Source organism: Heterodontus francisci, chromosome 26 (assembly GCF_036365525.1).
Source record: "Heterodontus francisci isolate sHetFra1 chromosome 26, sHetFra1.hap1, whole genome shotgun sequence".
Lineage (NCBI taxonomy): Eukaryota > Metazoa > Chordata > Chondrichthyes > Heterodontiformes > Heterodontidae > Heterodontus > Heterodontus francisci.
This window is the reverse complement of record NC_090396.1, coordinates 11174972-11196596: the sequence shown is the minus strand read 5'-3', so window position 1 is coordinate 11196596 and position 21625 is coordinate 11174972. Positions and strand designations below refer to the sequence as shown.

Genomic DNA, 21625 nt, shown 5'->3' with positions numbered 1-21625 from the left:
CTCTCTCTCTCTCCCTCCCCCTCTCTCTCTCTCTCCCTCCCCCTCTCTCTCTCTCTCCCTCCCCCTCTCTCTCTCTCTCCCTCCCCCTCTCTCTCTCTCTCCCTCCCCCCCTCTCTCTCTCTCTCCCTCCCCCTCTCTCTCTCTCTCCCTCCCCCCCTCTCTCTCTCTCTCCCTCCCCCCCTCTCTCTCCCTCCCCCCCTCTCTCTCCCTCCCCCCCTCTCTCTCCCTCCCCCCCTCTCTCTACCTCCCCCCCCCTCTCTCTACCTCCCCCCCCCTCTCTCTACCTCCCCCCCCCTCTCTCTACCTCCCCCCCCTCTCTCTACCTCCCCCCCTCTCTCTCTACCTCCCCCCCTCTCTCTCTACCTCCCCCCCTCTCTCTCTACCTCCCCCCCTCTCTCTCTACCTCCCCCCCTCTCTCTCTACCTCCCCCCCTCTCTCTCTACCTCCCCCCCTCTCTCTCTACCTCCCCCCCTCTCTCTCTACCTCCCCCCCTCTCTCTCTACCTCCCCCCCTCTCTCTCTACCTCCCCCCCTCTCTCTCTACCTCCCCCCCTCTCTCTCTACCTCCCCCCCTCTCTCTCTACCTCCCCCCCTCTCTCTCTACCTCCCCCCCTCTCTCTCTACCTCCCCCCCTCTCTCTCTACCTCCCCCCCTCTCTCTCTACCTCCCCCCCTCTCTCTCTACCTCCCCCCCTCTCTCTCTACCTCCCCCCCTCTCTCTCTACCTCCCCCCCTCTCTCTCTACCTCCCCCCCTCTCTCTCTACCTCCCCCCCTCTCTCTCTACCTCCCCCCCTCTCTCTCTACCTCCCCCCCTCTCTCTCTACCTCCCCCCCTCTCTCTCTACCTCCCCCCCTCTCTCTCTACCTCCCCCCCTCTCTCTCTACCTCCCCCCCCCTCTCTCTACCTCCCCCCCCCCTCTCTCTACCTCCCCCCCCCCTCTCTCTACCCTCCCCCCCCCCTCTCTCTACCTTCCCCCCCCCCTCTCTCTACCTCCCCCCCCCTCTCTCTACCTCCCCCCCCTCTCTCTACCTCTCCCCCCCCCTCTCTCTACCTCTCCCCCCCCCCTCTCTCTACCTCTCCCCCCCCCTCTCTCTACCTCTCCCCCCCCCCCTCTCTCTACCTCTCCCCCCCCCCTCTCTCTACCTCTCCCCCCCCCTCTCTCTACCTCTCCCCCCCCTCTCTCTATCTCTCCCCCCCCCTCTCTCTATCTCTCCCCCCCCCACTCTCTCTATCTCTCCCCCCCCCTCTCTCTACCTCTCCCCCCCCTCTCTCTATCTCTCCCCCCCCCCACTCTCTCCTTCACCCCCCCCCCCACTCTCTCCTTCACCCCCCCCCCCCCACCCTCTCCTCTTTTCCCCCCCACCCTCTCCTCTTTTCCCCCCCACCTCTCTCTCTTGCTCTCTCTCTCTGTCCCTGTTCTGTATTTCGTGAAATGGTGGTTTTCCCGTTCGTCTGCTGCCACTTCAAGGTGGTAGAGGTTGCGGGTTTGGAAGGTGCTGTCGAAGGAGCCTCGGTGAGTTACTGCAATGCATCTTGTAGATGGTACACACTGCTGCCACTGTGGATGGGGTGCCAGTCAAGCGGGCTGCTTCGTCCTGGATGGTATCGCGTTTCCTGAGTGGTGTTGGCACCACACTCATTCGGGCAAGTGGAGAGTATTCCATCACACTCCTGACTTGTGCCTTGTAGACAGTGGACAGGCTTTGGGGAGTCAGGAGGTGAGTTACTCACTGCAGAATTCCCAGTCGCTGACCTGCTCTTGTCGCCACAGTATTTATGTGGCTGGTCCAGTTTAATTTCTAGTTAATGGTAACCCCCAGGATGGTAGTGGGGGATTCAGGGATGGTAATGTCGAATGTCAAGGGGAGATGGTTAGATTCTCTCTTGTTGGAGATGGTCATTGCCTGGCACCTGTGTGGTGTGAATGTTACTTCCACTGATCAGCCAAAGCCTGGATGTTGTCCAGGTCTTGCTGCATTTCTACACGGACTACTTCAGTATCTGAGGAGTCGCGAATGGTATTGAACATTGTGCAATCATCAGCGAACATCCCCACTTCTGACCTTATGATGGAGGGAAAGTCATTGAAGCAGTTGAAGATGGTTGGACCAAGGACACTACACTAAGGAACTCCTCCAGCAGTGTCCTGGGGCTGAGATGATTGACCTCCAACAACCACAACTATCTTCCTTTGCGCTGCTATGACTGTGACATTTTTAATATTTGTCAGTTCCGAAGAAGGGTCACTGACCCGAAACGTTAACTCTGCTTCTCTTTCCACAGATGCTGCCAGACCTGCTGAGTGGTTCCAGCATTTCTGGTCTTTATTTCACTCTTACCTCACCTCTTGAATTCAGCTCCTTTATCCACTTGTGGACCAAGGCTGTAATAAGGGCAGGAGCTGAGTGACCCTGGCGGAACCCAAACTGAGCATCAGTGAGCAGGTTGTTGCTGTTTAAGTGCCGCTTGATGGCACTGTTGATGACACCTTCCATCACTTTGCTGATGATTGAGAGTAGACTGATTGGGCGGTTATTGGCCAGGTTGGACTTGTCCTGCTTTTTGTGTACAGGACATACCTGGGCAATTTTCCACATTGCCGTGGAGATGCCAGTGTTATAGCTGTACCTGAACAACTTGGCTGGGGGCGCCACTCGTTCTGGAGCACAAGTCTTCAGTACTATTACCGGAATGTTGTCAGGGCCCATAGTCTTTGCAGTGCCAGTGTCTACAGTCACTATTCCTCTCGCAGCCCCAATCTCCATATTCTAGTGTCTGGAATGTTTTGCTGTACCTCACACTATGCTGTGTTACATCTGCTGTCAGTCCACCTTCCCACTCAATGAACCAATGCTTTTTTGCAGTTTTTTGCTCTTGCATGGTTTGCTGCACCTTCCAGATCTGGAAACTTAGAAATAGTTACTCACTGTATAAGTAGGAACTGGATGGGACAAGGGGAGGTGTTGAGCACGAATCACTTCCTGATAATGCTGCTTTTATTCCAACATTCTAATTTCCCACCCAGTGCCAAGAGATTCTGACCAGTTTCAGCTGCCTCTTTTATTCAGTAATCCTTTGTGTGAAACTTTATGAAATACCTTTTGAAAATGGATTCTGTAAAGAACACTCTGTGGTTGGTTAGACATGGTTTACCTTTTACAAAACCATATTGATCCCTAATTAGCTTATATTTTTCCCAGTGCTCACTTACGCTGTCCCTCATAACAGATCAGAGCAATTTTGGCAACACCGATGTTGAACTCACTGCTTTCTGATTTGACCTCTTTCTCCTTTGTTTGAATATTTCAGTGCAAATTTTGTCAGTATTGTCAAACAGGCAGCAGAGAGATAGAATCAATTTCATTGAATAAAGCTGGTCAAACATAAGCAACACCAACAGATGGTGTTTTAATCCAGGTGTGTGATGCAGTGCTAGCTGCATGATTTGGTTGTCGGTATGGTGCAAAAAAGATTTTAAAAAATCAACCCTTTGTGAGTCTTTGAATTGAGGAGTTTTCAGCTGAGAATTTCACATCCAATGAGATGTTTTGGGGATGTTCCATCAGACTTGGAAAAGGAAAAGCCTTGCCTTTCTATTACACCCTGTTATGTGTCTTGGGATCTTTCAATTTAATTTGTATTGAGCAAATTACTGGTATTGGGTTACTATATAGGGAAATAAAGGAGACAATTCTAAAGGGAATGCAGGAACAGAGGGACCTAGGTGTATATGTGCATAAGCCATTGAATGTGGCAGGAACAGCTTGAGAGAGCGGTTAACAAAGAATACAGCATCCTGGGCTTTATTGATAGCGGCATAGAGACCAAGAGCAAGGTGGTTATGTTGAACATATGTAAGACATGAGTTTGGCCTCAACTGGAGTATTGTATCCAGTTCTGGGCGCCACATTTAAGGAAGGATGTGAAGGCATTAGAGAGAATGCAGAAAAGATTCACGAGAATGGTTCCAAGAATGAGGAATTTCATTTACGAAGATAGATTGGAGAAGTTGAGACTTTTCCTTGGAGAAGAGAAGGCTGAGAGGTGATTTGATAGAGGTTTTCAAAATCATGAGGGGTCTGGACAGAGTAGATAGAGAGAAACTGTTCCCACTCGTGGAAGGATTGAGAACGAGAGGGCACAGATTTAAAGTATTTGCTAAGAGAAGCAATGATGACATGAGGAAAAACTTTTTCATACAGTGAGTGGTTAGGATCCGGAATTCACTGCCTGAGAGTGCAGTGGAGGCATTCAAAAGGGAATTAGTCAGTTAAATGAAAAAGAAGAATGTATAGGGGGTTATGGGGAGAAGGCGGGGAAATGGCACTGAGTGAATTGCTCACTCGGAGAGCTGGTGCAGACGCTTTGGGCCGAATGGCTTCCTTCTGTGAAATCTGACAGTCTTCCTTCATATCACAATAGTTTTCCCACATAATGGGGAAATGACTGACAGATTGGTTAATCTTTCTTCAGCTGAGGAAATAGTATTTCCAGGAGACCTGGGGTGGGTGGGGGTTGGGAGGAGCCAGTCTCCAGAGATTGTGCGGGGGTGGAGGGTTGGGGGGAGGGCGATGTTGGACCTACCCTGGGGGCGTAGTGGGGGGTGGGGTGGGTGGGTGCTGGGGAAGCAGGCTGTTCACGTTGTGCCAAGATGATCTTTAAACCCCCTGAGAAGGCAGTTGGGCTTTCTGTTCAATGTCCCATCAGGCAGGCCAAATGATTCCACACTGGTTTGGACAAGATGGGAGCAGTCCCTTGGTACCACACTGGAGGAGTGTCGGCCCCAATTATGTACTTGGGTCAAGTGCGGCTCAAACCCACAACCTTCCTGAGAGTGTTAACAAACTGTGCAGTTTTTTCAAAATGCTATTCCATCTCTGCAAGTATAACATTTACCAATTACAGCCCCATCAGTCTACTCTCAATCATCAGTAAAATGATGGAAGGTGTCATCAACAGTGCCATCAAACGGCACTTGCTTAGCAATAACCTGCTCAGTGATGCTCAGTTTGGGTTCCACCAGGGTCACTCCGCTCCTGACCTCATTACAGCCTTGGTTCAAACATGGACAAAAGAGCTGAACTCCAGAGGTGAGGTGAGAGTGACTGCCCTTGACATCAAGGCAGCATTTGACCGAGTATGGCATCAAGGAGCCCTAGCAAAACTGAAGTCAATGGGAATCAGGGCAAATTCTCCATTGGTTGGAGTCATACCTAGCGCAAAGGAAGATGGTTGTAGTTATTGGAGGTCAATCATCTCAGGTCCAGGACATCACTGCAGGAGTTCCGCAGGGTAGTGTCCTCGGCCCAACCATCTCAGCTGCTTCATCAATGACCTTCCTTCAATCATAAGGTCAGAAGTGGGGATGTTTTCTGATGATTGCACAATGTTCAGCACCATTCACGACGACTCAGATACTGAAGCAGTCCATGTAGAAATGCAGCAAGACCTGGACAATATCCAGGCTTGGGCTGATAAGTGGCAAATAACCTTCGCGCCACACAAATGCCAGGCAATGACCATCTCCAACAAGAGAGAATCTAACCATCCCCTCTTTACATTCAATGGCATTACGATTGCTGAATTCCGCACTATCAGCATCCTGGGGGTTTTCATTGACCAGAAACTGAACTGGAGTAGTAGCCATAAAAATACCGTGGCTACAAGAGCAGGTCAGAGGCTAGGAATCCTGTGGCGAGTAGCTCACCTCCTGACTCCCCAAAGCCTGTCCACCATCTACAAGACAGGAGTGTGATGGAATACTCTCCACTTGCCTGGATGAGTGCAGGTCCAACAATACTCATTAAACTCAACACCATCTAGGACAAAGCAGCCTGCTTAGTTGGCATCCACAAACATTCACTCCCTCCAGCACGGATATACAGTGACAGCAGTGTGTACCATCTACAAGGTGCACTGCAGCAATGCACCCAGGCTCCTTAGCCAGCACCTTCCAAACCCGCGACCTCTACCAACTAGAAGGACAAGGGCAGCAAATGTATGGGAACACCACCAACTGCAAGTTCCCCTCCAAGTCACACACCATCCTGACTTGGAACTATATCGTCGTTCCTTCACTGTCGCTGGGTCAAAATCCTGGAACTCCCTTCCTAACAGCACTGTGGGTGTATCTACCCCACATGGACTGCAGCGGTTCAAGAAGGCAGCTCACCACCACCTTCTCAAGGGCAATTAGGGATGGGCAATAAATGCTGGCCTGGCCAGCAACGCCCACATCCCATGAATGAATAAAAAAAACTTACATCAATGGGACTGAGAATATTTCTTTTCACACAGCAGTACTTGCCTACCTGTATTTCTCCTTTAATGGTATGAACTGTGAGAGAACGCTTCTGATTCTGCCTCTGTCAGCTGCCAGATCAGACAGCCATAATGTACATCTGCAAGGGGAGGGCTGATGGAAAAGACACTGATTTCTACCCCCCTGTGTCTCAGATGTCTTTGGTTTCTCATTACATCTCTTGTTGCACTTGTATCACTTCTACTATTTAACTACCTTCTCTTCTCCACTTAAACACTCTATCTCTGTGTGTTTTCCCCTCTCTTTCTGTTCATCCTGTCCACTGCTAATATCTGCTGCTCGCACTCCTGAAACTCAGACCTGCTTGTTTTTTCCTCCAGATGATGTCTGACCTACTGAGTGTTTCCAGTTTTTTCTGTTTGTTTCAGTTTATGGAGGTTTTGTCTGAAGTGATGTTTACTGTTGATGTGGCAATGGCAGTGTAATGTTGCTAAAATAGGCACTGCTTTGTGGTGCATAGTGAGTGCACAATTTATGGAACACTATTGTGGGTGACAATGCCACAGGGTATTTATGTCCTGCCTCTCCTGGGACACTGTGACTTCCTCTTGGTTAGGCCATTGGATATTTTGTGGATAACATAATGCGACTAAAAACATCCCCAAGAGCAAAGTCCACCCCCAGCACTTAATGCAATACAGTGACAGCTAGATTCAGACACAAACTAATGGGCCACATGGGAGTGCTGAGGATCAATGAGGGCACCAGGGCATTGCTTTAATGTGTGTCAACATCCGCCTAGTCTGATACTTCAAATTAATTTCAAATTGATTTCATTACCAGTGACAGACCTGTCTCCCACCAGTACTGTACCCCAGTGTTATACAGTGACAGACCTGTACACACCAGAACTGTACCCCAGTGTTATACAGTGACAGACCTGTACACACCAGAACTGTACCCCAGTGTTATACAGTGACAGACCTGTACACACCAGAACTGTACCCCAGTGTTATACAGTGACAGACCTGTACACACCAGAACTGTACCCCAGTGTTATACAGTGACAGACCTGTACACACCAGAACTGTACCCGCAGTGTTCTACAGTGACAGACCTGTACACACCAGGACTGTACCCCAGTGTTCTACAGTGACAGACCTGTACAGACCAAGTCTGTACCCCAGTGTTATACAGTGACAGACCTGTCTTCCACCAGTACTGTACCCCAGTGTTCTACAGTGACAGACCTGTACACACCAGGACTGTACCCCAGTGTTCTACAGTGACAGACCTGTACACACCAAGTCTGTACCCCAGTGTTATACAGTGACAGACCTGTCTTCCACCAGTACTGTACCCCAGTGTTCTACAGTGGCAGACCTGTACACACCAGGACTGTACCCCAGTGTTCTACAGTGACAGACCTGTACACACCAAGTCTGTACCCCAGTGTTATACAGTGACAGACCTGTCTTCCACCAGTACTGTACCCCAGTGTTCTACAGTGACAGACCTGTCTTCCACCAGTACTGTACCCCAGTGTTCTACAGTGACAGACCTGTACACACCAGGACTGTACCCCAGTGTTCTACAGTGACAGACCTGTACACACCAGTACTGTACCCCAGTGTTATACAGTGACAGACCTGTACACACCAGGACTGTACTGCTGCAATTCAGTTGGTCCTCTTTTCATCCCCACATCCCTGACTCTATCTGTGTGTTGCTGCTCTAACCCTCTGTGTCTCTTACCCAAAGTTTGACGGACTGTGTGTTACAGGTTAATGGCGAGAATGTTGAAGGGAAGCAGCACTCTGATGTGGTGACAGCTATTAAGACGGGTGGTACGGAGACCTCGCTGTTGGTCGTTGATCCAGAAACAGATGAATTTTTCAAGAAGTGCGAAGTTTCACCATCAGTCGCCCACGTTACAGGTACTGGGGCATGGGTCAGTGTTGTGTGATATGCAACCTTCTGTTCACTTTAGGATATCATTTTATTTCCTTTACCTTTTTACTGATTTTTTTCATTTAGGTGGGTGGTATGAATGGGTTTGGTTTGAGGGTGGGCGGTATGATTGATTTTGGCTTTAGGGTAGGTGGTGAGATTGATTTCGGTTTTAGGGTGGGTAGTGTGATCGATTTGGTTTTATTTTATTTTTTATTTAGAGATACAGCACTGAAACAGGCCCTTCGGCCCACCGAGTCTGTGCCGACCATCAACCACCCATTTATACTAATCCTACGTTAATCCCATATTCCTACCCCATCCCCGCCTTCCCTCAATTCCTCTACCACCTGTCTACACTAAGGCAATTTATAATGGCTAATTTACCTATCAACCTGCAAGTGTTTGGCTGTGCAAGGATACCGGAGCACCCGGTGAAAACCCACGCGGTCACAGGGAGAAGTTGCACACTCCGCGCAGGCAGTACCCAGAATTGAACCCGGGTCGCTGGAGCTGTGAGGCTGCAGTGCTAACCACTGCTGTGGGTGGTATGAATGGGTTTGGTTTTAGGGTGGGCGGTAGGATTGATTTCAGCTTTAGGATGGGTGGTGAGATCGATTTTGGCTTTAGGGTGGGTAGTGAGATAGATTTCGGTTTTAGGGTGGGTAGTGAGATGGAGTTTGGTTTTCGGTGGATCGTGCGATCAAGTGTGGTTGCAGCATGCTGGGGGAGGGGTTATGATGAACGTTGAGGTTTCTGGACATGGTTCCTGTACTGGGAGAAAGCTAAGTTTGAGGGTTGAAGTGATTGGTTCCTGGTCTCTGGGTGTTTTTGGTCTCGGGATGTGTGGGAGGGTGCTTGTCCTATAGCCCAATGGTCATGTTAGTTTGGGAGTGGAGACAATCACTGCTCTTGGTCTACGTTCTCTTTCCTCTTGGATTGGGAACGAGAGGAGTTGTGCTAAGTATTGTCCAGGGACGGTCCCCTGACTTGTTGATGTATCTCCATTTCCATCTGGTGCCTCAATGTGTCCCACAGGAACCCAAGGATATGGTTACAGCAACAGCTGTGCCACTTTGAATGTTGCGAGTGACGCTCTTTCTGCTAGGCCCTGGGCAGGCTCCTCAGGAATCCCCAGGCCTGTGATCATCCTTGTGCTCTCCCAGGCTGCTTTTCAGAATAGATGAATGAAGACTCTGGATCAGAGTTTGTATTGGAGGGGCCATTCTGTCTAGTCAGGGATCAGTAAAGGTGGGGGTGATGTACATTTCAAAGGTGACCTCTTTGGCCTTTGCATCTTTCGTTGCAAGTTGTGTTGAGGTTTTAGCTCCATGCCCTTCACCAACCTTCCTCTGTTTATGACGGCCTAAGTCTTGGTCCAGGCCCTCCAGGTTTATATTTGTTGCCATGGAGCTTGTCAAAGTGCACAGGGTGGAGTACATCTGTGGGGAGTGGAGGAAGAGTTCTGGGGGGACAGGGGTCAGCTTGCATTGAGAGTCGAGTACATTACTGCAGGACATGTTGAAACTTGGTATCACTGAGTGAGGTGAAATTTGGCTGAATGTCTGGTGACTCTTGTGGATGAGTTGACCTGGACTGGGAGGCTGTGCCTGAGGCAAGTGTTTTTTGAAGCTCCCTGTTGGATCAGACTATAGAATGGGATCTTTTGTGGGATAGTGATTTCTGTGCCAAGTTGAGAGGGTTAGATGACAGTTGGGTGTTTCTGGGCTCATATTGATCCTTTTGAGGGTCTGTGAAGTGTAGCTTCTGAGAATCCAAGGGCTAGGACATCCGTATCTTACAATGATGCTGTCCGTGTGCTTGCTGCCTCCAACCTGTACGTCACTAGGGTAAGGAGGGAGGGAGGAAGGGGAGGGGATTGGTAGGGAGGAACTCTGTGAGATGTGGCAGGCAATGGGAGGTGTCTCAGTTAGGGTGAGAGTGATGGAGGGGGAAGCTCTGTGTGCGGGGAGTGTGGGGGGGTATGGGAGGTATTGGGGAGAGGGTTGGAGGGGATCTTGGTGCAGATGTGCGGCAGATAAGAAGATAAGAGTTCTTTATGTCGAGGGGGCCCCTGTGAGCTGGGAGAGTGAAGGAACTGTAGCCATTGATATACAGTGTCAGTTCTGTCAGTACAGGATTGAATACCCCTCCTGAATATTTCACTCATGGCGTTTGAAAGTTGTGGGTATGGTTGGAGGATGATGATCTCGAGGCAGGAGGCCCAGTGTATAGCCTGTGTGTATCAGGTGATTACAGGAGTGGATAGGATGGATACAGAGATACTATTTCATCTGTCGGGGCAAGGGGTCTTTAAACAACCTTTACATTAGAGCTAGGCTATTCATGGTGACGTGCCTGTCTGCCTGTGTGTGTGTGTGTCTGCCTGTGTGTGTGTGTCTGCCTGTCTGCTCTCGGAGACCAAACTCCTGCCCCACCATCCTGTAACACAGCAGAGTTGAAAACCTTTGCCATGTTTTGGATAATCTGATAATGGGAGCTTGACTGGATGAGTTGTCCTTGCTACTCCCCACAATGTCAAGTTCCAGTGCCTGGACTAGCCATGAAGAATGCTGAGTTCAGCCAGGGTATGCTGGCATCTACAGTTACTTAACACAAACGTTCACTGTGGCCCAGTGGGGAGAGGATGCAAAATGGAAGGTAAGGAGTAGTCCAGGAGATAGGTGAGTTTACATTTAAAAAGTTCAGTAAATCCTCAAGTGTATAACACGTTGCAGCTTGGTAAATAATCCAAGCTTTTCAGTCCCTGTTCAGCACTTTATAAATGAGCAGTCTGAAGTCTTTCAAGCACTGCACGGTACCACATCCAGTATTTATAGAGGGTGTGGAACATTGACCCTGGCTATACGCTGCCTTCCATTGATCACCAATACCAAGAGCCTCCCATATTTGAGAGAGAGTGAGGTGGGGAAATATCTTGGATGCTATGAGCTCTGTTGTCTTACAGAAAATATAGTGTTCACTTTTGCTTTTAAAATTATTTTTCTTAAGTTTTATCATTTATGTTCTGATGAGAGCAACTCGGGAGTTCAGAATTTATTGTACATGGAATCCAAGTGTGAGGGGAAGGAGCATCTCTCACTTGTCATAAATGGACATTTCTTGTGTGGTAACTCTGTTCTGCCCCCCTGTCAGACACTCTCTCTCCACTCTAGCTAATATCCACCACATTCAATCTTCAAATATTTCTTGCTTTTTAGATGAGAGTGAGCTGAAGAATCTGAAGATGTTCAGGTTTTTCAACTTGATGGATTAGTTTTGTCCTTGATGGCAGTCACACTCTCTGAGGTCATTGGTAGCAATTGCTACAGCTCTCTCAACATAGTACACCACCACACATACAGGGCAGTTCGACACGGAGCCAGAGTTAGGAGAGTGTTTGAGGACATGGACAAAGTCATGGCTGAAGAGAAGCTCTGAGGAGATGGAAGAAATTAATATTGAGCAAGGGGTTTTTAGGGAGGAAATTGACGGGAGGATGTGGGAAACTGGTGGGTGTTAAAGGGATAGGCAGTTGATGAGGATTTGCATTTCCCTCTGCTGGGATCTGTGGAGGTTGGTGAAAAAGATTATTAATGCTTAGTATTTGATACAGTGCGCACTGTGGAAATCCAGAGGAGCTAGTTTTTAATAAGGTGGAACTTGAGAGACCAGTGAACAACAGATTGGAGGCATTGTGGCGGTGGCAGGGTGAGAGCCGCAGGGCAGGGGTGGCAGTGGGCGGGCGCAGGGCAGGGGGTGGCAGTGGGCGGGCGCAGGGCAGGGTGTAGCGATGGCGGGGGGAGAGCTGCAGGGCAGGGGGTAGCAGTGGAAGCTGCAGGGCAGGGGATGGCAGTGGCAGGGTGGGAGCCACAGGGCAGGGGGTAGCAGTGGAAGCTGCAGGGCAGGGGATGGCAGTGGCAGGGTGGGAGCCACAGGGCAGGGGGTAGCAGTAGCAGGGTGGGGCACAGTGTGACTTGTGCGTAGCTGAGATTTTAAGCACCAGTGATGGTGAGGTAATAGTGGAAGCAGGTGATCTTACGAAGAAGAAACTATCAGATATTGCTTATGAATTGGCGGTTTGAAACTCTGTTCTGTGGGATCTCGAGGCTGCAGAGCACCAGGTAGAAGCTGGAAATGGGGCCTGGAACTGAGGGTTAAGATACCAGGTTTGTGGTGGGAGCCGGATCAGATAACTTGAATCCTGTTTTGTTGAGGTGGTGAAAGATGTGGGTCAGACAGGCCTGGGTTAGTCGGAGCAGGCCTGGGTCGGTCAGACAGCCGGGGCAGGCCTGGGTCGGTCAGACAGCCGGGGCAGGCCTGGGTCGGTCAGACAGCCGGGGCAGGCCTGGGTCGGTCAGACAGCCGGGGCAGGCCTGGGTCGGTCAGACAGCCGGGGCAGGCCTGGGTCGGTCAGACAGCCGGGGCAGGCCTGGGTCGGTCAGACAGCCGGGGCAGGCCTGGGTCGGTCAGACAGCCGGGGCAGGCCTGGGTCGGTCAGACAGCCGGGGCAGGCCTGGGTCGGTCAGACAGCCGGGGCAGGCCTGGGTCGGTCAGACAGCCGGGGCAGGCCTGGGTCGGTCAGACAGCCGGGGCAGGCCTGGGTCGGTCAGACAGCCGGGGCAGGCCTGGGTCGGTCAGACAGCCGGGGCAGGCCTGGGTCGGTCGGACAGCCGGGGCAGGCCTGGGTCGGTCGGACAGCCGGGGCAGGCCTGGGTCGGTCAGACAGCAGTGATGGTAGAGGGGGAAAGCTGTGTGTTGTGAGTGTGCAGGTGGAAGCATGCAGTTAATGTTGCTGAGAGACTATACATAGATGAGGACTAGAGAGCAGATTTTAGGTATGCTGTAGGTGAGTGCATGGGCAAGGGAGAAGCCAATGCAGATGTGGCTGTATTTGAACAGATAGGGATCATAGACTCTTACAGCACACAGGGAGACCATTCAGCCCATCTAACCTGTGCTGGCTCTTTGAAAGAGCTATCCAGTTAGTTCCACTGCCCTGCCTTTCCTCATCCCTCCTGCGAATTTTTCCTTTTCAAATGTTTATCCAATTCCTTTTGAAAGCTGATATTAAATCAGATTCCACCATTCAGACAGCACATTCCCCACCATCATAGCTTGCTATGTAAAAGAAATTCTCCTCATCTCCTCTTGGGTTCTTTGGCCAATTGTCTTACTGTGTGTGTATATATATTTATATACTTATTGAGCAGAGAGACCTTGGGGTGCAAGTACATAGTTCTCTGAAAGTGGCAACACGGGTAGACAGGGTGGTGAAGAAGGCGTATGACATGCTTGCCTTCATCGGCCGAGGCATTGAGTACAAGAGTTGGGACGTCATGTTACAGTTGTACATAACGTTGATTAGGCCGCATTTGGAGTACTGTGTGCAGTTCTGGTCGCCGCACTACAGGAAAGATGTGATTAAGCTAGAGAGGGTGCAGAAAAGATTCACAAGGATGTTGCCTGGTTTGGAGGGCTTGAGTTATAAAGAGAGATTGGATAGGCTGGGTCTGTTTTCCCTGGAGCGGAGGAGGTTGAGAGAGGACATGATAGAGGTATATAAAATGATGAGAGGCATAGATAGGGTATTTATTTTATTTAGAGATACAGCACTGAAACAGGCCCTTCAGCCCAGGGTGCCGACCATCAACCACCCATTTCTACTAACCCTACATTAATCCCATACTCCCTACCACCTACCTACACTAGGGGCAATTTACAATGGCCAATTTACCTGTCACCTGCAAGTCTTTGGCTGTGGGAGGAAACCGGAGCACCCGGAGGAAACCCACGCGGAGAACTTGCAAACTCCACACAGGCAGTACCCAGAATTGAACCCAGGTCCCTGGAGCTGTGAGGCTGCGGTGCTAACCACTGCGCCACTGTGCCGCCCCTGGTAGATAGCCAGAGTCTGTTTCCCATGGGGTGACTAAAACTAGAGGGCATAGATTTAAGGTGAGAGTGAGGACGTTTAAAGAGGATCAAAGGGGTAATTTTTTTGCACAAAGGATAGTGGGTATCTGGAATGAGCTGCCTGAGGACGTGGTGGAGGCAGGAACAGTAGCGACATTTAAGAGGCATCTGGATAGGTACTTCAATGAGCAAGGCATAAAGGGATATGGAATTAATGCAGGCAGGTGGGATTAGTATAGATAGGCATTATGGTCGGCATGGACGTGGTGGGCCGAAGGGCCTGTTTCTATGCTGTATGACTATATATAGGCTGGGGGAGTAGTTATTGTTTGATGTTGAGGTTAACAATCCATTCAGCAGCTTTAGCTGATGCAGTGAGCCCAGTTTTCAGAAAGGCCTGAAGACGAGAATTGCCTTTGTTGACTTATCCTGTGCTTATGACACTGTCTGGCATATAGGTATACTGCTGAAAGTCTCCAAAATCATCGACTGTTTGAAAACCCTGCAACTATTCAACTCTATGACCAGCAACCGACAGTTCCGTATGCACCACGGAGAGCAAATTAGCCGCCCGCACATAACCAACAACGGGCTCCCACAGGGATCAGTTCTCACACTGGCCCTCTTCAATATATATATGCCAATGAGCTCCCTCCCACAAAGTCATGTCTCTTCATATATGCTGACGACTTGGCCCTGGCTTTCCAGGCTAATGAACTTCAGGGCATTGAGAAAACACTCACTGAAGATCTGTGTCTTCCTGTGATACTGTGGCAGGGCAATACCACAGAGAACAGGCGAGGAGAAATGTTCGAAGATTGTAGAGAGGACACGAAAGCCAACTCTGCTCAGTTGTCAGATGTTCTTGGATGGTCTCGATTGTGGCTAACACAGAAACCAGATCAAAGGGATTCCAACAGGGTGAGGTGGGCCCAGGATTGGGTGGCACTGATGCATTTCAGCAGCTCTGAGAGGACGGAGGGGTGGAAAGTGGACTTTGTATAGTTTGGATGGTACAGTGCCCGTGGATTAGTAATATTAAGTGTCACAAACAGGTAGATGAGTGGTCAGGAGCTGGGTAGAGGAGATCAAGGTAGCAGATGCTGGGTTTCCTAGACTTCAAATCTTCCCTCTTGCTCAAGACAGGACATCCTGACTTCATCCTCCCCTTTGCCCTGGTCTCCAAATTGAGTTTTAACGACATCAAGATGCTGAAGAGGGCACAGAGGATGGAGGAGGAAGAAATGAAAGACTTGCATTTATGTGGCGCAGTTCAGGACTTCTCAAAGCTTTTCGCAGCCAACGAAAGACTTTTGAAATGTGCCCACTGTTGTAGGAAGCGCTGCAGCTAATTGACAACAGTAGATGTGATAATGATCAGATAATCTGTTTTGGTGATGTTGGTTAAGGGAGGAATGTTGGCCAGGACACTGAGGAGTAAATGGTTAGTACAGTGGTTCAGCTGAAGGTCATTTCAGTCCATTCCCTTGGGTTTCACACAAGCACCATCCTGATTTAGCATCTGAGAGGTGCTTGCAGGAGGTGTTGAGATGAAGCTGTAAAATGCATTCTAGAAAATAAAAGCAGTATTTATTTTTATTTGTGGGATGTGGGTGTTGCTGGCGAGGCCAGCATTTATTGCCCATCCCTAATTACCCATGAGAAAGTGGTGGTGAGCTGTCTTCTTGAACCGCTGCAGTGCTTGGGGTACGGGTACACCCACAGTGCTCTTAGGAAGGGAGTTCCAGGATTTTGACCCAGAGATAGTGAAAGAATGGCAATATAGTTCCAAGTCAGGATGGTGTGTGGCTTGGAGGGGAACTTGCTAGTGGTGGTGTTCCCATGCAGCTGCTACCCTTGTCCTTCTAGTTGGTAGATGTTGCGGATTTGGAAGGTGATGATGAATTGCTACAGTGCATCTTGTAGATCAGGGTTGTCCAACCTTTTCGGGCACAGGGCCAGATTACGATTTTTGCTTGGCCCGGGGGCCTGGTGAGCTAATTTCAAAAGATAAAGGCATTAAAAATTTATCTTACTAATAAAAAAAAACAACAAATGTGTATTTTTGTGAAGAAGCTTTAAATGAGTAGACTAATTTATTGAACTACTATAAAGGGAAGATACTGCAGATGCTGGAAATCTGAAATAAAGAAATGCTGGAAATACTCAGCAGGTCTGGCAGCATCTGTGGAGAGAGAAGCAGAGTTAACGTTTCAGGTCAGTGACCTTTCATCAGAACTAATTTATTGACTTACATTCTCGTCCTCGCTCTCTGTTCTCCCCCTGTCCGCCTCCCCATCTTCCCCCTGTCCGCCTCCCCATCTTCCCCCTGTCCGCCTCCCCATCTTCCCCCTGTCCGCCTCCCCATCTTCCCCCTGTCCGCCTCCCCATCTTCCCCCTGTCCGCCTCCCCATCTTCCCCCTGTCCGCCTCCCCATCTTCCCCCTGTCCGCCTCCCCATCTTCCCCCTGTCCGCCTCCCCATCTTCCCCCTGTCCGCCTCCCCATCTTCCCCCTGTCCGCCTCCCCATCTTCCCCCTGTCCGCCTCCCCATCTTCCCCCCCCGTCCGCCTCCCCATCTTCCCCCCCCGTCCGCCTCCCCATCTTCACCCCCGTCCGCCTCCCCATCTTCCCCCCCCCGTCCGCCTCCCCATCTTCCCCCCCCTCCGCCTCCCCATCTTCCCCCCCCCTCCGCCTCCCCATCTTCCCCCCCGTCCGCCCCCCTCCCCCCCATCTTCCCCCCCCGTCCGCCTCCCCATCTTCCCCCCCCGTCCGCCTCCCCATCTTCCCCCCCCGTCCGCCTCCCCATCTTCCCCCCCGTCCGCCTCCCCATCTTCCCCCCCGTCCGCCTCCCCATCTTCCCCCCCCGTCCGCCTCCCCATCTTCCCCCCCCGTCCGCCTCCCCATCTTCCCCCCCCGTCCGCCTCCCCATCTTCCCCCCCCGTCCGCCTCCCCATCTTCCCCCCCCGTCCGCCTCCCCATCTTCCCCCCGTCCGCCTCCCCATCTTCCCCCCCGTCCGCCTCCCCATCTTCCCCCCCGTCCGCCTCCCCATCTTCCCCCCCCGTCCGCCTCCCCATCTTCCCCCCCGTCCGCCTCCCCATCTTCCCCCCCGTCCGCCTCCCCATCTTCCCCCCCGTCCGCCTCCCCATCTTCCCCCCCGTCCGCCTCCCCATCTTCCCCCCCGTCCGCCTCCCCATCTTCCCCCCCGTCCGCCTCCCCATCTTCCCCCCCGTCCGCCTCCCCATCTTCCCCCCCGTCCGCCTCCCCATCTTCCCCCCCCGTCCGCCTCCCCATCTTCCCCCCACCGTCCGCCTCCCCATCTTCCCCCCCCCCGTCCGCCTCCCCATCTTCCCCCCCGTCCGCCTCCCCATCTTCCCCCCGTCCGCCTCCCCATCTTCCCCCCGTCCGCCTCCCCATCTTCCCCCCCCGTCCGCCTCCCCATCTTCCCCCCCCGTCCGCCTCCCCATCTTCCCCCCCCGTCCGCCTCCCCATCTTCCCCCCCGTCCGCCTCCCCATCTTCCCCCCCCTCCCCCTCCCCCTCATTTTCCCCGCCTCCCCCTCCCCCTTTCGCTCATTTTCCCCTTCCCCTTCCTCTCTCTTGCCCTGTCTCCGACAGTTGCGCTGAGCAGGAGCGCTCAGCAGAGCAGCTTTGTGGCTGGTTGGTTTGTTTGGAAACATTGCGCTGAGTTTCTCACCTCAGCTGTTGAAGCGGGAATGCACTTCACATCATTGGACAGATTTGGGGTTTTCCGGTGGACTTTTTAAAAAAAAAAGTCGGAAAACCCAGGATCTGTCAAAGTTGGGATGCACATTCCTGCTTCAGCAGCTGTGAAACTGACAGCACGATGTTTTAAAAAAAGCTGCTATGCAAGAAGAAGTCAAAGGGAAATTCCCCATTTCCAGTCACAGAGCCCTGGGGAGGATGAGGAACGGCCCCGGGTACAGTTTGCATCCATGGACCGTATGTTGGATAACCCTGTTGTAGATGGTACACACTGCTGCCACTGTGCACTGGTGGTGGAGGAAGTGAATGTTTAAGGTGGTAGATGGGGTGCCGATCAAGCGGGCTGCTTTGTCCTGGATGGTATCGAGCTTCTTGAGTGTTGTTGCAGGTGCACCCATCCAGGCAAGTGGAGATTGTTCCTTCACACTTGTGCCTTGTGGATGATGGACAGGCTTTGGGGATGCGGGAGGCGAGTTACCACAGAATTCCCAGCCTCTGACCTCTTGTAGCCACAGCATTTATGTGCCTGGTCCAGTTCAGTTTCTGGTCAATGGTAACCCCCAGATGGATGATGGAGGATTCAGCGATGGTCATGCCATTGAACCTCAAGGGGAGATGGTTAGATTCTCTCTTCAAGATGGTCATTGCCTGGCACTTGTGTGGCGCGAATGTTACTTGCCACTTAGCCCAAGCTTGAATGTTGTCCATGACTTGCTGCATCTGCATCTTCAGTATCTGAGGAGTCGCGAATGGTGCTGAATGTTGTGCAATCATCATCCAACATCCCCACTTTTGCCCTTATGGAGGGAAGGTCATTGATGAAGCAGCTGAAGATGGTTGGACCTAAGACACTACCCTGAGGAACTCCTGCAGCAGTATCCTAGGGCTGAGATGATTGACCTCCAAAAACCACAGCCATCTTCCTTTGCGCTAGGTATGAGTGGATAGTTTTCATCCTGATTCCTACTGATCGCAGTTTTGCTAGGGTTCCTTGATGCCATACTCAGTCAAATGCTGCCTTGTCAGGGGCAGTCACTGTCACCTCATCTCTGGAATTCAGCTCTTTTGTCCACATTTGGACTAAGGCTGTAATGATGTTTGGAGCTGAGTGGCCCTGGCGGAACCCAAACTGAGCGTCAGTGAGCAGGTTATTGCTGAATAGGTGCTGCTTGATAGCATTGTCGCAGACCCCTTCCATCACTGATTGAGAGTAGACTGATGGAACGGTAATTGGCTGGGTTGGATTTGTCTTGCTTTTTGTCTACAGGACATACCTGGGCAATTTTCCACATTGCCGGGTAGATGCCAGAGTTATAGCTGTACTGGAACAACTTGGCTAGGGGTGTGGCTAGTTCTGGAGCACAGGTCTTCAGTACTATTGCCAGAAAGTTGTCAGAGCCTATAGCTTTTGCAGTATCCAGTGCCTTCAGCCGTTTTTTGATATCACGCAGAGTGAATTGGATTGGCTGAAGACTGTCATTTGTGATGCTGGGGAGCTCAGGAGGAGGCCAAGATGGATCATCAGCTCAGCACCTCTGGCTGAAGATTCTTGCAAATGCTTCAGCCTTGTCTTTTGCATTGATGTGAAGTGAGTTCTGAGGAAGTGGCTGTGCTTTGCAGTGTGATCAGTGGTTTTTGCAGCTGTTGTGTTGCATGTTGAGGCCTGCTGTTCTGGCAGATCTGCATGTTGGCTGATGTTTACAGTCTCCTTCCAAATGCTCTAGCTCGGTGTTCAACTACACCCTCAAAATCAAGTTAATATTCTCTCCCTTTCTGCTAACTTTAGCTGGGTTGTAAGGTGTCTTCTACTGCACACCTCACCCCCTCTGGCCCAAGCGGTATTTGAGGTGAGATGATAAGTGCCAGCGAATTATTGACTGGTGATATTACATCTAAGCCTGATCCCATTCACACATGCATTCATGAAGCAGGAACCTCCAGTTCCAGATACCTTCCAGGGTCATTATCCCTCTTTCAGGTTCCTGTGTCAGTGTCAATATCCATTGCCAACAACGTTAAAACGATGGAAATCAATATCTCCCTTGATTATTCCCAGTATTCACATCCTTCAATCTAGTGCCTCACTCCTTAAACTCCCTCCGCAGTACTTCAGAGCTAATCGCATCTGTCTGGTTCCAATGTGGACCAGGACTTCTGTCATCCCTCCTTTCCTAGAGACAGAAGAGTCTGAGATTCCCCCATTCTTCCCCTTCTTGTACTCTAGCTGCCTCTCATTCCCCTGTGTGCCCCTTAGTCTGCAATGTCACAGTGTTGCTCAAGACCATGCTCTGTGCCCTCCTCAGCATTGCTCAACACTTACTATTGGACAGTTCCAGTAACTCAAGGATTTGCTTCCCTCCGTCAATCCATTTCCTCCTGCTGTGCCTGCGGATAGTCTCTTGTTCTCTTTATCTCTGTCTGTCTCTCCCTCCCTCCTTCCCTGTCTGTCTGTCTGTCTCTCTCTGTCTCTCCCTCCCTGTCTGTCTGTCTCCCTCCCTATCTCTGTCCCTCCCTCCCTCCCTGTGTCTGTCTGTCCCTCCCTGTGTCTGTCTGTCCCTCCCTGTGTCTGTCTGTCTCTCCCTCCCTCCCTATCTGTCTGTCTCTCCCTCCCTCCCTATCTGTCTGTCTCTCCCTCCCTCCCTATCTGTCTCTGTCTCTCCCTCCCTCCCTGTCTATCTCTGTCTCTCCCTCCCTCCCTGTCTATCTCTGTCTCTCCCTCCCTCCCTGTCTATCTCTGTCTCTCCCTCCCTCCCTGTCTATCTCTGTCTCTCCCTCCCTCCCTGTCTCTGTCCCTCCTCCCTCCTGTCTCCCTCCCTGTCTCTGTCCCTCCTCCCTCCCTGTCTCTGTCCCTCCTCCCTCCCTGTCTCTGTCCCTCCTCCCTCCCTGTCTCTGTCTGTCCCTCCTTCCCTCCCTGTATCTGTCTGTTCCTCCCTCCCCGTCTGTTTGTCTGTCCCCCCTCCCCCTCTGTCTCTCTGGCCCTCCCCCCCTGTCTCTTCCGCCACCCCCCCCCCCTCCCCCCCTTCTCTCTCCCAAGAGTATTGATGAGGGCAATGCTGTTGATGTGGTGTACATGGACTTTCAAAAGACATTTGATACAGTGCCACACAACAGACTTGTGAGGAAACTTGTAGCTCATGGAATAAAAGGGACGGTAGCAACATGGATACGAAACTGGCTGAGAGACGGGAAGCAAAGAGTTGTGGTTAATGAATGTTTTTCAGGCTGGAGGAAGGTTTGTAGTGGAGTTCCCCAGGGATCCGTGTTGGGACCCTTGCTTTTCCTGATATATATTAATGACCTAGACCTTGGTGTACAGGGCACAATTACAAAGTTTGCAGATGATATGAAACTTGGAAACATTGTGAACTGTGAGGAGGATAGTGTAGAACTTCAAAAGGACATAGACAAGCTGGTGGAATGGGCAAACAGGTGGCAGATGAAGTTCAATCCAGCAAAATGTGAAATGATTCATTTTGATTGGAAGAACCTGGAGAGACAATATCGAATAAAGGGTACAATTCTAAAGGGGGTGCAGGAGCAGAGGGACCTGGGTGTATATGTGCAAAAGTCATTGAAGGTAGCAGGACAGGTTAAGAGAGTGGTTAATAACGCAGTATCCTGGGCTTTATTAATAGGGGCATAGAGTACAAGAACACGGAAGTTATGTTGAACTTGTATAAGACACTAGTTCGGCCTCAGCTGGAGTATTGCGTCCAATTCTGTACACCGCACTTTAGGAAAGATGTGAGGGCATTGGAGAGAGTACAGGAAAGAT

At 51.0% G+C, this 21625-nt stretch overlaps 1 protein-coding gene across 1 annotated transcript in view; it reads left to right on the top strand.

Annotated features, from left to right (window-relative positions):
* Positions 1-21625, top strand: part of LOC137384173 (Na(+)/H(+) exchange regulatory cofactor NHE-RF1-like) — a 152495-nt gene that overhangs the window by 93920 nt on the left and 36950 nt on the right. Inside the window, exon 3 of the mRNA XM_068057800.1 lies at positions 8045-8198. Within this exon, the coding sequence (XP_067913901.1) occupies positions 8045-8198 (154 nt within the window). The remainder of the gene's footprint in view (positions 1-8044; positions 8199-21625) is intronic.